General features: G+C 42.4%; 1 protein-coding gene across 5 annotated transcripts in view; it reads right to left on the reverse strand.

The window, feature by feature from the left end:
* ITPR2 (inositol 1,4,5-trisphosphate receptor type 2) overlaps positions 1 to 8,547 on the reverse strand; it is a 255,283-nt gene extending 246,736 nt beyond the window's left edge. The window contains exon 1 of one of the 5 annotated variants that reach the window (XM_062634812.1): positions 6,512 to 6,851. In XM_062634812.1, the coding sequence (XP_062490796.1) occupies positions 6,512 to 6,603 (92 nt within the window). In that variant the 5' untranslated portion in view covers positions 6,604 to 6,851. Of the gene's footprint in view, positions 1 to 3,229; positions 3,558 to 4,065; positions 4,128 to 6,511; positions 6,854 to 8,372 lie in introns of those variants that run through there. The other 4 variants (XM_062634811.1, XM_062634808.1, XM_062634810.1 and 1 more) reach the window with 4 other exon arrangements.
* Between the last annotated feature and the right edge of the window lie 7,624 nt (positions 8,548 to 16,171).

Genomic DNA, 16,171 nt, shown 5'->3' on the forward strand with positions numbered 1-16,171 from the left:
TGGGAGCTCTTGGTGCCCAGTGCCAGCAGAGAGGAGAAACCACTCAAAAAGCAGTCCAAAAGGTCAGGGTTTTGCATCATTGTACAGCTGAAACCAGAACCTATGTCAGGAAGTGTCCACATCTACATAGCAGTGGAATTACTGATTCAAATAATTAGATGGAATCAGATTTACAAATAACAAATGAAGGTTTAAAATAATGTCATAAGGGGGTTTATGTCCTTAATATAACTAAAATATGCATCTTTTAAGTAAGTGACAAAACAAGACAGACAAAGAAAATGGCAAAATCCTGAACTACCGTTCACGTTACTTTCTCCAGTCTTTCCATAAATACCCCTAATCAAGTATATCAAAGTCACATGAACTTCACCAATCTCCCTTTGGTACAAGAAGTAACAGACCTTTCAAAGCAAGCAGAAACCAGACTTTCAAGTGCATTAAATACACGTGCAGAGGACATGGCTTTGTGCCATTGCCCAACAAACAGGCTCAGGCTTCAGCCGAGCAGCAGCAGCCTGCACCATTAAGAGTGAAGAGCAGCAGGTTTCAAACACGTCGCCGTGCAGTAAAACACTTGACTGAGCAAAGGTTCATGCACTTCTTAGGAGATAATGTTCCAAGCTGGGGAAGGCAAAGACTGATCTGACTCTTTCTTCCACAGCACTTTTAAAATACAGGATAACCTTGATTTCTAGTGAGTCTGAGAACTACGTAAAGGTTGTTTAGGTAATCCCCTCATTATGTAAAAGTAAGTTAAATCAGACTTAAAGTTGTGCAAGTTAAACAATCTCCCGTCTCTTTCCTGACTATTCCCCACATTACCCACAGGCCAGATGAGAACTACAGAAATTGTAATAGCCACCACTTGTTTCAATTCAAAATTGGAATCCTCTCTCATTTCCATTACTACCACAAAATTTACGGGTAAACCCACTTTTACATTATTAAATCAATTGGTTTCTTCCCCAAGCCAAATTTTCTCCCTACTTCTGTTTTATAATGAGCTCTTTGAACCAAGGATATTTCATTTTAGTGCCCACTCTCATAAATCATAATTCCGTAATTAAGTCTAATCCTATATTCCTTCACACCCAAGCTGTGTTCTGTGTGTGAGTAAAACTTCTGAAACAAACCAACCCCCTCCAAGGCTCATTACTTGCCACATTCTCATAAGGGTGCTTTGTGGAAAGCTTTGCCTCATTGTTTATTTAAAGACAGCACTGTTGTTAGAATACTTGCAAAGAGCATCAAAATAAGGTCGTTATAAATGGCAAAGCTGGAGCTGTGCCTAATTGCTAATGTGAGTGGATAATCACAGAGGATATAAGCTTTGATATATGGTTTAAGTTGCAAGGTGTGCAAGATACAGCTGTATTTATATGTCTACGTATCTGCTTATGTGGCATTTATTGTAAGATCAATGAAGGTGTTTAATAATGCATATAATATAGCTTATGCTTATGAAAGTTATCACAGAAAAGAAATACACCATATAGCTGAAAAATGTACATTAGCATACAAAGTAGCTGCAGAATTCACTCCAGTGTTTTTGCATTAGGAAGCCAACCAAGACAGCATAGTTCTGAAAATGCTAATCCTACAGTATTTAAGAACAAAAGAAAGAACCACGCAATCAAAACTGTCAGATCTCATTGGCACTGTGAGACCAGAGGCTAAAGTACCTAGGTAATAAAACATACAAGTACCTTTGCTTGTACAGGAAAGCTGAAATTCAGCTTCTCTTCCTTCTTCTAGGTATTATTTGATTCTGTATGTCTCAGAATTCAATTATGAGTAATTTTAGTTATGCCACTCTCACTTTCTTCAGGCTTTTCATTCTTTCTGACTAATTAGGTTTTGTCATCTGGCCCAAGACAAAAAAAAAATGGATATTAATTAAAGGACACATACTCTGCTCCTTAACCATAGCTTACATTTTCAGACAGTAGGAGGGAAGGGTAAAAAGAATAAGCACACTGATGAATATACTACATTGGTGTGCTGTAAGCACCATCAGTCACTACATCTTTTTTCTCAGCACCATTCTGAGGCCACCACGATTACATTTTAGCCTTTGCTGTATTCAGAATGTTTTGATTTATGCTGTTCTATAAGCACTTTCTACTTAATCCCGTCTTTTCACAAAGCATGACTGACTCAATCTGTGTGAAGTCAAATAAGATGATTAATGCACAAAAGCCCAGGGAAGAAGCCTCAATAAAACTGCGATACTCATTACAAATCAGAAAGTTCTGGCAAGCACTTCCTCAAATTAACAGAAGTTGTTCAACAAAAATCAACATTAAACTCAAGAAAATTAGTCCAAATACTCCACAACACGCTTCTTGCTGCTAATTACAAGTAAGTCTCAGCACCCCTTGTCATCCACCGTCATACATTACCTAGCAGGCAGCTCCTGCTGCATGCTCTGTTAATTATGTTCCATGAGGTTTCTCACTGCTATGGCACAGAAGTGTATTTATGGAGGTGAGACAGGAATGCAGCTACTGATGGTGACTAACAGGCCCATTGTCAAATTTTCCTACAGCTGATGCTGGCTATTGCCATTACTTACTTTTTGTTCCGCCTCTCCAACTGAGAATGTTTTTCTCCCCCTCACTGTACCGACTGGTGATTAATAGCAGCTCTAATTCCCAGCATGCACCGTTACCAACATTTGCAGCTAAAATACTGGGGAAGGTGGTCTTGAGGTTCAGACACTGGTCTAGAACAACGTAAGATGCCTGGATTCATTGCCTAGCTCTGCCGCGTATCTTCTTTGGGACATAAAGTCTCCAACTGCACAAAAGCTAAAACACACTGAAACCTCAAAAATCAGGGGGGAAAACACCCACATTATTAGTACAGTTCAATAATCCAGTACCACATATATCTTGAAATAGCAGAAAGCCAGCCATAGGTTTAAATTCCTTTTCCCAAACTTTTTCTTTTCTGTACTAAATTGTCACTGGCAGTTTATACATTCAAAAGCACGCTCCTTCTTATTTAAAAAAGGGGGAAAAGGGGAGCCCAGAGAGCGCTGAGATTGGAAAAGCCAGGCTGTACATCGTCAGATGGATACAGGAGGAAGAATTTGGAGCAGTGCTGCCTGACCTCCTTGCCCCTGCCCCCATCCTACACTACAGCGCTAGCCCCAGATGCGGAAGAGAGGTTCAGTTTCCTCTTCTGACTAAGAGGGATCAAATCTGAAAGCAAGAGTCCTCACGCTAACATCCAACAGCTATTTATAGTAAAGAAGCAGTATAGAGACAAGGACAGGAGCACAGGTTACTTCCAGCTGAAAGAAGTGCCCCAGCCTTTTGGGTCCTATTTACACAATCTCATGGTTCCAGTGATTCTCAAACCCTTTTTGTAGAAGGCATGGAAGGGCACTCCTGCCTTCATCTGGCACCACTCAGCACCCTAACCTGGACACAGGGCCAAGAGGCACAGATCCCCTATGTCCTGAACAAGAAGGTTAGGACATTCTAAACTGCCTGAGAGCAAGATATCCACACTTAAGGCTATAGTAGATATTATGCTGACCCTACACTTGATCTGAATAGCTCAGCTGCATCTTTCTCCGGGCTCTAAATTTCCTGGGAAAACTGAACACGTGAAAATTTCTGCACCAGCAAGTGAGCAAAAACTATTCTCATATTGATACTATAAACTCATAAAACAGCCTTTGCTTAGGATTCTCCCTCAAAACTAATCTGTTGAGCTGGTTCTTCAAGGAGTAAGGTCCGCTGACATGACAGACCTCCCCCGCTTGGAGAGGTGCTATGAACTTTTTAATCTTATTTATAGAATGGCCTCGCTCATGCTTTGTTTAAGAAACAATTAGCCTTTGACAGCTTAAAATAAACAGGACTCTCTCCCTGCTGCAGAGTCACTAGACCTGAGCTAGATTTCAGGCTCTTGCATGAAACTACCTTAGTGTAAGTGACAAGATAGTTTGCCCAGCACCTTCAAAACCCTGAGCAATAGAACAAGGACCCACATCAAGTCAAATAAAGTGAGCCAACAACCATTCCTGCTCCTAAACCATTTTGTCCTTACCAACAAGAGGCGCCTCTGGAAGACAAGGCCCCCTCTTGTCAGGTGTTTGCGAACAGAGGACTTGCAGGAACACAGAAGATGCAGGAGTTTAGCAGTGGTTGCATGCTAGATGTGCAGCTGGGCAAACTTTTTCCCTGAACATACAGCTGCTTTTTCTGCCTCCTGCGTTGCTGCAACAGGTCCAAAGGCAGAAACGGCAATAGCTGGCACAGATAAACGTGACTTGGCATCACAACTTTGTATTTCAGTCCAAGCTCTTGTACCACCAGCAGAGGGGTCAGCATTCCCATCTAGTAGACATGAGAGTTTTCCACTTCACCTTTCCTTTAAGGCCTTCATTCAGGTTGTCAACTCCAGCCTCCTGGCTCTGCAGCTGCTTTTACCATTCCAGGGAGCAGGGCTCAAAAAAAGCTGTACTGAAAAGCTAACAGAGGTACATCAGCATTCTTGAACTCCTGGCCTGCCAAAGGAGAGACACACACAGGAGTCCAGTTTCACCCCCAGTGGTTTTCTTAGGCTGGGTTAGCTGGTCAAAAGAGATCCTAGGTAGTCTCATTAGGGTGTTGGCTTGAGTTCAATTATTTCTTCTGGTAAAGATTTCCCAGGTGCCTTAGGCAAGCTTTGATCTTGGCTTCCTATCTACAGAACCAGGGGTAAATGTCCTGCCTTAACTCCAAGGGATGAGGAGAGGACCAGAACACAGGAATGCCAACATGCATTCAGGCAACACACAGTTGTACAAGCACCAGTCACAGCAGAAATGTCTATGAGTGCAGATAAAGCAGGTGTTCTCAGAAATGAGGAACATTTCTCAACACAATGAAAAGTGGAAAGTATGGCAAATTTAGCTTCCCTCAGATAACAGAACACAGCAATGAGATAGAACAATGAAACCAAACAATGCATCAGTAAGTTATGCCAACAAAAGAGAAACACTGGGGTTACAAGAATAAGAAGCAATATCCAGTTATTAACAGTTGCAAAAAGCAAACATTTTCATATAGGATTTAAAATTACAAGAGTCAGCAAAACAAAAGGAGATGTGAGACAAAATAGAATTGCTGATAGAGAAGGCGCAAAATTAACAGAGGAACAAACCATGGAAAAACACTTGTCAACAGACAAAATAAGTGAACAGCAAGGATAGGAAGTTATAACAAGTTAAAAAAATATAAGGGACCTCAAACACCAGCTCTTTTCCAGTAAAAGTACCACATCAAGTAACTCAATTTGTTGTTTGCAATTTAATACTACTCTTTTTTGTCACTCTAAAGTCCCCCACTGAAAAGATCTCAGGACGCAGGGAGGCTAATATCACATAGAGGAGTGATACCCAGGCACATGTTTATTAGCAGCAGATCAGCCTTAGCAAGTTCAAGCGTATTCTGAAGGTACCACTAATGTTTAAACACCAAATGACACTGATATTTAACTACAGCTTGAGCTGCCTTGTCAATGGGATCACTACAAATCATACAGTACAGATGTTTCCAATGAGAAAGGTTTAAGGATGTGCTTAGTTAGGACACACCACCAACTCACTGAATCTACTGCCACTCTGCTAGGAACATCAGAGGCAACCACTGCACTATCAGGGTGTACCACTACAACCAAACTACGTGGTAGTTTGCAGAAAGATATCGGCGTATTCTTATCATCATTCACTGTCGTTTTCTGTCCTGGATTCCAAAAAAGTGATTTAAAGCTGTCAACATTAATTTAAAAAAAAAATAAAACCCTCAAGCAAGCTGGGTAGTTCAGTGAAGCAGCCACAGCTGAACTACATCTCTTCACTCTGCAAAGAGATGGAAGAGCTCGCAGGAGAAGAACCCCCATGAAATTAAGTATCAGATTATAAACATCTGATCGTTAACCACTGCACGTAAAGACTTCAGTCAAATGCAAACCAGAAGCAAATGGATGGACATTTAACGAGCTGATTATGGCGATGAGCATGACAAGAATGCTACTGTCCTTCACTCTCCATCAAAAACGTCATCTCAGATATGCAATAAAATTAAGCTCGCATACACAAGCAGTTCCCCCCCCCCCCAAAAAAAAAAAAAAAAAAAGGACCACCGAGGTCTTTGGCTACAAGTAACGACTATATAAACTCATTTGGGCGCAGCACAGGGTTACTTGTACAGAGCGGTCCTGGCCTTTGGGTACTCCGGTTCTGGCTGGCCCGGAGGTGAAGCCTCGGCAGGAGCCGAGCGGGGAGCGCGGCCGGACCCACTCCGGGCACCGCCACCCTCCCAGCCCCGGGCCTGTGCGAGAACTCTCTTTCCTCCCCGCTCATCACTTCCTACTTTCTTTCCCCCTCTCCGCCGCCGAGGTGGCGGCGGCACCGCGCGCCGGCCGCTTCCTGTGCTGCAGCCGGCTCTGCCCGCGGGTCCCAGCCACTCCTCAGCGGGCACGGCCCCCAGCCCCGGCCCCTCACACTCACCCCAGCGTGCTGATGAACCCATTGACAGAGCCCTCCGCGTACAGGGACACGATGTCCCCGATGTACAGAAAACTGGACATTTTCTCACACATTTTGGCTCATTTTTTTGCTGGATTTCGCACTCCTCCCCTTAAAATAAAAAAAAAAAAAAAGGAAAAATAAAAGAAATAAAAATAAACCAAGCTAAAACCGATCCAGACGCAGACGGGGCGCGGGCGCGCCGGGCGCTCAGCGTGGCCCCGGTGGCTCTGCGGGACGGCGGGCGCGGGAGAACATGAGCGCGGCTCCGCTGCCCTTCGCGGACCGCCACGGCTCGGCTCGGCCCGGCCCGGTCGCCGCGCCGCCTCCTGCGCCTCCGCCCCCCGCGGCCGCCCGCCCGCCTCCGCCTCCCGGGACCGCCCCGCCGCGGACACCCCGGGCAGGGGGTCGGGACCCCGTGGGGTCTGCACGGGTCAGGCTGTCCTTGCGGGAAGGAGGCAGCAGGATGGGGGCGCAGAGCGGGGACCCCCAGGCGGTGGAGAGGTGGGGTGGTTGGGGCCACCGCCTCTACCGGGAGGGCACGGTGACCCTGTGCTTAATCACCATCCCCTGTTTTACGGCTTACAAACTTGTAGCAACAACCAATCCTTTACTTACTTATTTATTTTTAAATCAGAAGTTATCTGTGCTGCAGCCCTGTGCAGGAATTCCCACAGCGCACATTCCCGTCAGAAAGCTGCCGCTAGTTTAATGAAAAAATACCCCCAAACGAGAAGACTGTACGTTCTGTAAGAGTTTTCTGCTGAGGAAAGAGGGGACACTTGCAGTCTCAGCACACTCCCCAGAGGGGTGGTGGGCTTCCAGCACTCCCTCCCCTAGCAAAGATAAGGCCCCGCAGACACAGAGGCACTACACAAGGCTGTAGCTTCAATAGCCAAAGAGGCTTACACGGGGCTGTGCAAATACACATCGAATCAGATCCCTGCCCAGAAAGGACTACCAGCCCCCTGACATCCAGTCAGCTGCTGGAAGTGTTCAAAGGAAAGGCTATCACCAGTGCGGGATTCTTGTTCTTAAAACCACCAGGAATTCTTCAAACAAAGAGGTGATTTCTACCAACAGTTTTAGGAATCAAAATATTTCTACTTTTTCTGATTTTCAGCTGTAGTTCACCTCCCTGAGACAGCTGTCCCAGTTACAAGCAAACTCAGACTACTGCTGGTCACCCAGTGTACTTCTCCAGCAGACTGTCTGGAGCTCATCCAGGTCTAAAACCTGATCAATACCAACTCTCAAACGATAAGAATGTAACTGTTTGCAGGAATGTGCAGTGGTGGAAGTGAGTAACAAGCTGAGGGGTTCACACTTGCATTTAATTTCCCACATTTACAGATTCCAGCCTTATCTCATTTCTTCTGAGCATACATTCTTGACATGAGAAGTGCTGTGTCTTCAAAATAATAATTAAAAAAAGTCTTTCCATATGGATGTACGTTAAAAAAAAAAGCAGCCTGTTATGCCATGCTAGGATTCCCTCTTTTGCTCTTCTACAGTGGATATTTTGGATGTCACCCTTTTTTTGTACCCACCAGGGTACAAAGACACCACCAAAGATCTGCACTTGCATTCTGCACATGTACACACGTGGGCTCTAGGTCTGACACTTGACCAAATTCTTCCAATTCAGTCTCCTGGAGTAACCACACAATTGTTAAAACATTTCTGGAAATGAGATGGGAAGAGCGCAAGTGCCAGAGCCCTCGTTCTGGATCCAGCACCTGTACAGAAAACCAGCCCCTGCACAGAGAACCAAAAATGAGGCATTTCATACTGCCCAAGACACACATATTCAATCCCAAAGTTGGATTAAATTAAAACCTACCAGAATTAGAAACCAAAAGTCAGTGCAGCACAAGGCACCAAACAGTGAGAGAAGCAAAGGCTTCCTGCCCACATGCTGACCAAAGCAAAGAGCATTGATACAGAGGCCTCCCTGGCACCACCACAGAGGCGTCAGGTGTTCTTATTCCATGAAAACCTGGTTCTGGACAGTTTGAACCTGGTGCCGAGCAGCAGAGGCTTTACAATGCATTGGCAGTGTCCTTCACCCTCCTGACCCTGTATCTCAGCTGTTTTATACCAGGCTTTAATGGCCTAATTAAGATACTCCAGCCACAGAGGTTTCATGTTTCCCAGCAGTAAATGAAACTGTGGCGTGGCTTAGATCAGTGGGAGTTTTCCTGAGGATGGACTTCAGAACTTGGCCCAGCAGCAAGTTTGCCTGTCCTTCGTATGCCTGGAAGCAAATCCCCATTTGGGACTATTCCCAGCTGGGAAGGTTCAATTCTGTTGCCTAAACATAGGTTACTGGGGCCATTTGAAGTGTCCTTTGATACCTGAGACATCCCTGTAGGCTTTCAGCAGGGAAGCAAGACTGTCATGCCCTTGACAGCACTGCCTGCATGAGGGCAACTGAAATGTGCCCTCATGATTTGGCATTACAAGGTTAATTCAGGTCACTTTATAAAATATTTAGCATTTGCTTCCTGTGCCAAAGCTTGAACTGATAGGAGCCCTACACTTGCAGTTGCCTTTGACTCTTTTCCCCCTCAAGGAAATCAAGGCACTGGCTTCATTCTCCCTCATTTCTAGGCTTGTTCATCTTGGCTCAGGCTGGAGCACACCAGCAGCTGAAAGCTGTTACCACCTCATAGCTCTCTAGTGATATATGTGAAATGAACTGGAAATCTGAATCCAGTTCCGAGCAACAGTAGCTATTAACTAGAAATAAGTTACATTAAATCAGCATCTTTGGGGGGGGAAAAGTGAAGGTCAAACCCCAAGGGAGTCAAGTATTTAAGCAAATGCTTAATTTTAAATCTGCCTCGTTGAAACACTCCAACAGTCATTGAAGTTACCAGATATTTTGTACACTGAAAATAAGGAAGCACTTGCCCACCATTGTAGACCAGGTCTTAAACTGGTACAAAGATCACCCTGAAAAAGCAGATCTGAGGAACCCTGCTGATTCTCTCCTTGCAGATGGAAATCTTAAGCAGTGACAAATGCTCTTCTACCATTTTTAACAAGCATTAACCCTCTTTTATTAAAAATAATCATCATGCCTCTCTGAGTGCTCATTTTATGAAGATAGCATCTGGAAAAATTTAATTAAAATGAAAGATTTTGTCATAACACGTCTATGTAGAAAAAAATAAAGCATGGTCAGAGATGGTAATGGAATATTGTTTCATTTATCTGGAGCATAAATAAACCAAATGGTTGATAAATATGGATATTTTTACCATAGTTTTTAACCTCGCAATTAGCTGCAGGGTGAAGGTGAGGCTGCTTAGTCAATAACTGGAATATGTTTTCCATCAGTTATCTCTGGTAATCTTTTGTTCCAAAGCTAGGAACACAGGCTTCACCATGAAACAGAACCCAGATGCAAAAATCATCAGCTAGTGCTGACAGACTGCCCCAGTGCACATAGTACTCTGTGCGTTGTAAAAGTGAAGAAGTCTTTCCTACTCAACTTTCATTTCTAGTCTATCACTTATTTTCAGGGAATAAAATATTTCTAGTGATGCCTGCAGTGGCATTCTAAAATTAGATCTCTATATAAAAGTATTTGGCAGTATTTTAATACAGGGAAATTTTACCATGATCTCTACATCCTTCCGTTGCTGAGGGACAGAAGAGAAGCAGTTCATCCAGAAAGGTCAACAGAAACAACCCACTGCTGCACTGAGCATCCCATTTAGATGTGAAAATACACAATATTAGCATGACCTCAGACTGAAACTTGCCAAGTAAGTTAGACCTCATAGCAGCCTTCCAGTATCTGAAGGAGGGCTATATGGATGCTGGGGAGGGACTCTTCATTAGGGACTGTAGTGACAGGACAAGGGGTAATGGGTTAAAACTTAAACAGGGGAAGTTTAGATTGGATTTAAGGAAGAAGTTCTTTACTGTGAGGGTGGTGAGGCACTGGAATGGGTTGCCCAAGGAAGCTGTGAATGCTCCATCCCTGGAGGTGTTCAAGGCCAGGTTGGACAGAGCCTTGGGTGACATGGTTTAGTGTGAGGTGTCCCTGCACATGGCAGGGGGGTTGGAACTTGATGATCTTGGAACTTTTCAACCCTAACTATTCTATGATTCTGTGATTCTAAGTAAATAGGCCAATGTCATTGTATTCTCTCTCCTTTTCCACCCCTAACTTCTTAGGAAGATGTCAGAATTTCCTGCTCATCTTGTCTAAACAGGGAAGGCTCTGACAGAAGTTGAGTTCTTTATGGATTTGAAAATTGTCTGATTGGAAAGACTTTAATCCCAACATCTACACAACCTACCTCTGGCATGAAGTTATAGATATATAGGCCACTTCAGCGGAAGCAAGCCGGACTGCTTAGAGGCTTATACAACAGGCAGCATTGATGTTTGTTTTCACGAAAGCAGAGGGTAGTGCTTTCCAGCTGCAGGGAAAAGAGGAAGAGAGAAGAATGCCTTTAACTGTTTTAATACAATAGATATAGATGGCACCAGGCCAAAACCCAAGCAGGCACCCCAGAGCTTTAGCATGCAAGTATATGAAAGTTTGGATGCAAAGCCTTGGGTTCTTTCTCATCTTTCTAATTGGAGAAAAAAAGAAGCACAAAAAGAAGAGAGTTCAGTCTATTCCAGACATCCAACTCTGATTTTAAAGTCCATCTGTAGCTAGAATATTTTTAATATACTTAAGCAATGCACAACTAAGAAGTTAACTTGAGGAAGGCCTGCCTTTTAAAGGCACCTAATAAAGTTTCACACACAAGCTGGAGACACCCATTACCTTGTGGATATTAATATTTGAGATAACCTAGCTCTTCCTTGAGCACAACGGCATTTCAGAACACTTGGATGTATAAAAGGTGGCGTTACTTGGCCTTCAAGTTGGATCAGAGCATGCCAGAACAGCTTATTTTGACAATACCCGCACACAAGAATTGATTTATTGCTGGTAGTGCTTTATTTTATTTTGCCTATAGCAAACGTCAGAGTACTAGATGATTTCTTGATAGATAGATAGATAGCTGTGGGGACTCATTTTGCCTTTTTCCTCTCATGGGAGTTAACTCTTTGATGATGTTATTTTAAACAATACAATGGTATTGATGCCATACAAAATATTAAGCATCTGGTTAAAAAGAAAAGCAGAATACCCTGGAGAAAAAGAGGCCTGACAGAGATAAATGTTATTTAGTAACATAATAAGACAGGAGTGTAGTGAATCATACAAAATATGCGTCATTATTTGATTGAGAATGAGAAAACCAGAATACGGAGCACTTAGTGCTGGCCTACCCACTTTATTCAACATGGCTTAGCAGGAACAAAAAATTCTAGCTAAATGTGTGACACCCTGTATTATAAAGGACTTGCTGTTGGAGACAAACATTTCTCAACATCAAAGGTGGCCCTGAAAGTGAACCACTCTCACAAGTGACCTTTTGGGGGGTTTCCACTAGGGCATAGGTATGAGCTTTACATCCTCACTACCCAGGCACACTTGCTCATGGTATGGCATGTGTGCACAGACAGGGACTGGCTGACTTGCTACATCTGAATTTTAAGAGCTAATATATGTACTAATTCAAGTATTTAAATAATCACTGGTTTGCTGCAATATTCTCTCGAAAGAAACAAACAGAAATAATGTAAATTGAATATATTTGTGAATTCATTATTTAAGTAAAAGAAGTTTAGATTAAAGAGGAAGCCTGGATGCCCTTCAAACTGTGGCACAATACAATAGCTATGTAAATAAACTTCGAAGAGCAGCTCCAAGCCATTCAAGTGAAGATATTTTTCCTTGCGATACATTCAAGCCTTCTGAAATAAGTTTCCAACTGTTCAATGACCAAGTTGTTCACTCAAAGAGACAAATACAAAAACTTGACCAAAGCAGAAAGTACAATGTGCCCTTCTTTGACAACATCTGTATAGAAAGGATGCTTTATTTAGAGGATTCAGGAAGTTAAAGCGTTGCTTTCTATCAGCTCACAACCACAGAGCAAGCATCAGGAAGCACACAAAAATAGACTTACTATTCCTACGTGGAACAAGTGCCAACGGTTACAACAAGTTTGCTTTCAACCTTGCAGAGCTCACTGCCAGCCCCCACACACTTGTTAATCAGGCAGTGTCTCCTGGGGTTTCTTTTCTGCTTGGCTGCCTAAAAACGAAGCCTTTCCCAACAAAATAGACACACACACATACCTTGTCTGAATTTCTCTCTTGAGGGCCATCATGAGACTTCAGAAGAGTCAAATCTGAAAACAAAAAACAAAGTGAATCATCATTATAGGAGGAAATGAAAAAAAATGAGAAAAATAGTCCTAGCACACTCCTAACCATGACCTATGCCATAGAAGCATCAGTGGACCTGTAGAGTATGGTGAATGTAACTACAAACAAATTGTGTTTTGAATCCTGTCATTAATACCATATTACCAGCTGACCCTATGGCAGTAGTTACAGTGTAGATAAAGCATGGTTAATATACATAATTATATATGAATCATACATGAAATCAGATGAGCAGTGATGATCATTTTGACTGATCTATCTCACTGAAACTCAGTATCTTGATTTTGGGGTAAAAGAATTATAGCAGTCCTGCAAAAGTTTCCACAGTGAAGTTTAAGAAAAACGACAGCTTTAGCAAGCAGCCTAGCACTGCAGTGATGTTTGCAAGCTGGATAAAGCAGCAGTAATTGGTGCTCCTAAAGAATACAGCTAACAAATTGTAAAAGGTGAAAAATATCTCTGGTCATAATACAGCTGCAGTTTAACTGCAGTCATAGAGCTTGAAAAGTGTACCTGAGGGATATCGCCTCACCTTTACTGATGCTCTGCATGATAGAATTAAGATGTTTCAAACTTGAGGAAGCTTTGCATTTTAGTACTGCTTAAAAAGCCTTGTGCTTTTGATGTTTTTTTCTGATCAGCCTTTTTTTTCCTATTGAAAAGCTTTTTCAAAATTCAATACTGCTTTTTTTGCACAAATGTTTCCTTTCACTAGCACATGTCACTCTAGAGACACATGCGTATTAAAAATTACCAGAGGGGAAAGAGAATTGCAATTAGTTGTGCTCAAACAGCTGTCACTAGGCCCATTTGTCCTGAGCCACACCAGGGTTTTCTTTCTGTCCTTGGAAACGTTCAAAAAGCATGTAGATGAAGCCCTTAGTTTAGCTGTAGTCTTGGCAGTCCTGGGATAACAGCTGGATGTGATGAACTTAAAGGTATTTTCCAACCTGAACGATTCTATAGTTCTAACTTGGGAATGATGTGTGCTGCCTTTTCTGGTCTAGGAGAAGAGCTGCTGGTGGGTGTACCTCCAAAGATACAGCTGGATTCAGGCAAGGAGACAGAAGGAAAAGCAGCTCCTCTCAGGAGACCCCGTCCTTCATCATGACAGCAGGGGCCACAGATCTTCCCCTTAGGCCTATTCCAGCTTTCAGATGGGTAAAATGGATTGAAAAAAAAAACCCACTTTCGGAAGGGGAACACCAATCAACAGGCTTTGGGTAGCTGGCGCTGTATTTCCAGAGAAGTCATTCAGGGAGGTCTGGAGGCATTAAAACCCAGTTATAGTAGTAACTCTTTTCACCCCTCTCTAAAAGCACAGCACCAAATACCTGATGTTTTTCAGAAATATGTTGGGAAGGAAAAATTACAGATCAGGAAAGATTTATTTTTTTCTACTGATTACTGTGTCAAAAAAGTCATGGGATTACAGGAAATCCTCTTTGACATCCTACCATACTCTCCTCTCTGATCAGCATTAGTGCATCTGGGTTGGATCCTTCTAAAGTCTCTTACTTTGACCTGTCCCAAATGTGGGTTACTTCCTAGGATATTACAGAACAATTTAATTAGCACAACCAAATGACGGAGGTTGGGATTCCAATTAGGCAGAAAATGTCTTTGAGGCCAAACATGGACCAAGATTTGAGGTTCATGTGACCAATATTTCAAACTGATTTTATGCCTAGGTGCAGGAAGTTCCCCATATGGGGTACATTATCAATGGATTTCTGTCATCTCAGCCCAATTGTGTTTGATAAATAAGAGCTTGAATAAGATAAGAATGGATTAATTAGAAGCAGGTTTGGTTTGGTTGCTTTGGGTTTTGTTTTGGTTTTTTGTTTGTTTATTTTAATGAATATGGGATTATGAACATCATCAAAACACTACTGCACATTTGGATCTCCAGACTGGAGTTTTTCTCTTCCTACTGGTCCAGAATGCAATAGACTGAAACAAGAATCTTGTTTTAAAGTGCGTTGAATCCTGAACTGCTAAATTTACCTGTAATTTAAAAAGCAAGCCTGCACACTAATCACATGGACACACCTGAACTGCTTCTTCATTTAGGAATGCCTCATGCACTTACCTCTATCCCCCACCACACATCAATATTTGACACTGGGTGTCAATTGTGTAAGTTGTGAGTCACAAGACACAAGATACCAAAGGAGCCTGCATTATGTTTATGACTTGTCCCTGAGGAGTTGGGGGGTTTGTTTGGGTTTGGTTTAGAGTTTGTTTAAAATGTTCCTCATTTGGGTGCCTTCCTTAAATATTTTAAAAGTTAGCATAACACAGCTGATTCCTGGAAGGCTGAGATATGCAATTTCATATCCTTTAGCATCGTAATATTTAAATAGGTAAGTGATTAAGTGTGCTCACTTAAAGAAATCCCTGTTTCAGTGCTATACAAAAACTAAAACAGTGAAATGACTTCCTCTTTCGCAGTAGCTCTTTAAGATGCTTTGTATCTTCATAGTAGCCAAACATAGAAACACAGACCTTTAGGAAATTAGATTTCAGCTAATCTGTAGACAACCACAAAGGAGTGGTTGAAAATGCAGAATCATTACCCATTGTTTCCATGTTGTCAGTCTGAAATGAGAAAAGCTAGCAGAAATTATTCCACTAGTGAAATGAGGTTTTGTTTAAAAGGCACAGAAGAAATGCATTTTGTTAACACGCGATAAGCAAAGAAACTGTTGGAATTAGCTAATAAGAACAAAATTTTAAAACGCATCCGGACACATTTAGCACCACACTTGGCATTGTCCCCTCAACTCACTGCAGTAACATTAAATCGCTTGTTGAAAACAGGTGGGAAACATAAAAGTCAAGTTTTCTGCTATCTGGTATCAGCACATTTAGCACCTCTGTTTCACAACCCTGGCTTCACCTCTGGGAACTGCTATCTTTTAGTGGCAGGCACATAAATATACAAACATGTATATTTATGCTCTTGTTGCATGCTTATTATTCAATAGGTGCAAGCGCTAAGAAAGTGCTCCCAAGATATACATGGAGCAGGACTGGATCGTATCAGGACACAGGCTAGATGGAAACTCACCCACAGATTTACTAGAGACCAAATATTTTAATGAGACAACAAGAGTGTAAAGGCAAAAAGAAGTACTGAAAAGAAAAAAAAATTGTTAATTTCTATCAGTTCTCTCATTACAGTACAATTTACTACCTGACCTATAGGGAAAAAAAATACTTCCCATGGCAACCAGAGTCTCTAGAAACCCCCTGAACTGCACCTCTGCTTGCTGGGGCCATGTGGCAGCGGTCTGATAAAGCAAAAGGGGAACAGGCAACTGCTTC

This window comes from Pezoporus occidentalis, unplaced genomic scaffold, assembly GCF_034315485.1.
Source record: "Pezoporus occidentalis ecotype Australia unplaced genomic scaffold, CSIRO_AGI_Poc_V1 ctg44, whole genome shotgun sequence".
NCBI lineage: Eukaryota > Metazoa > Chordata > Aves > Psittaciformes > Psittacidae > Pezoporus > Pezoporus occidentalis.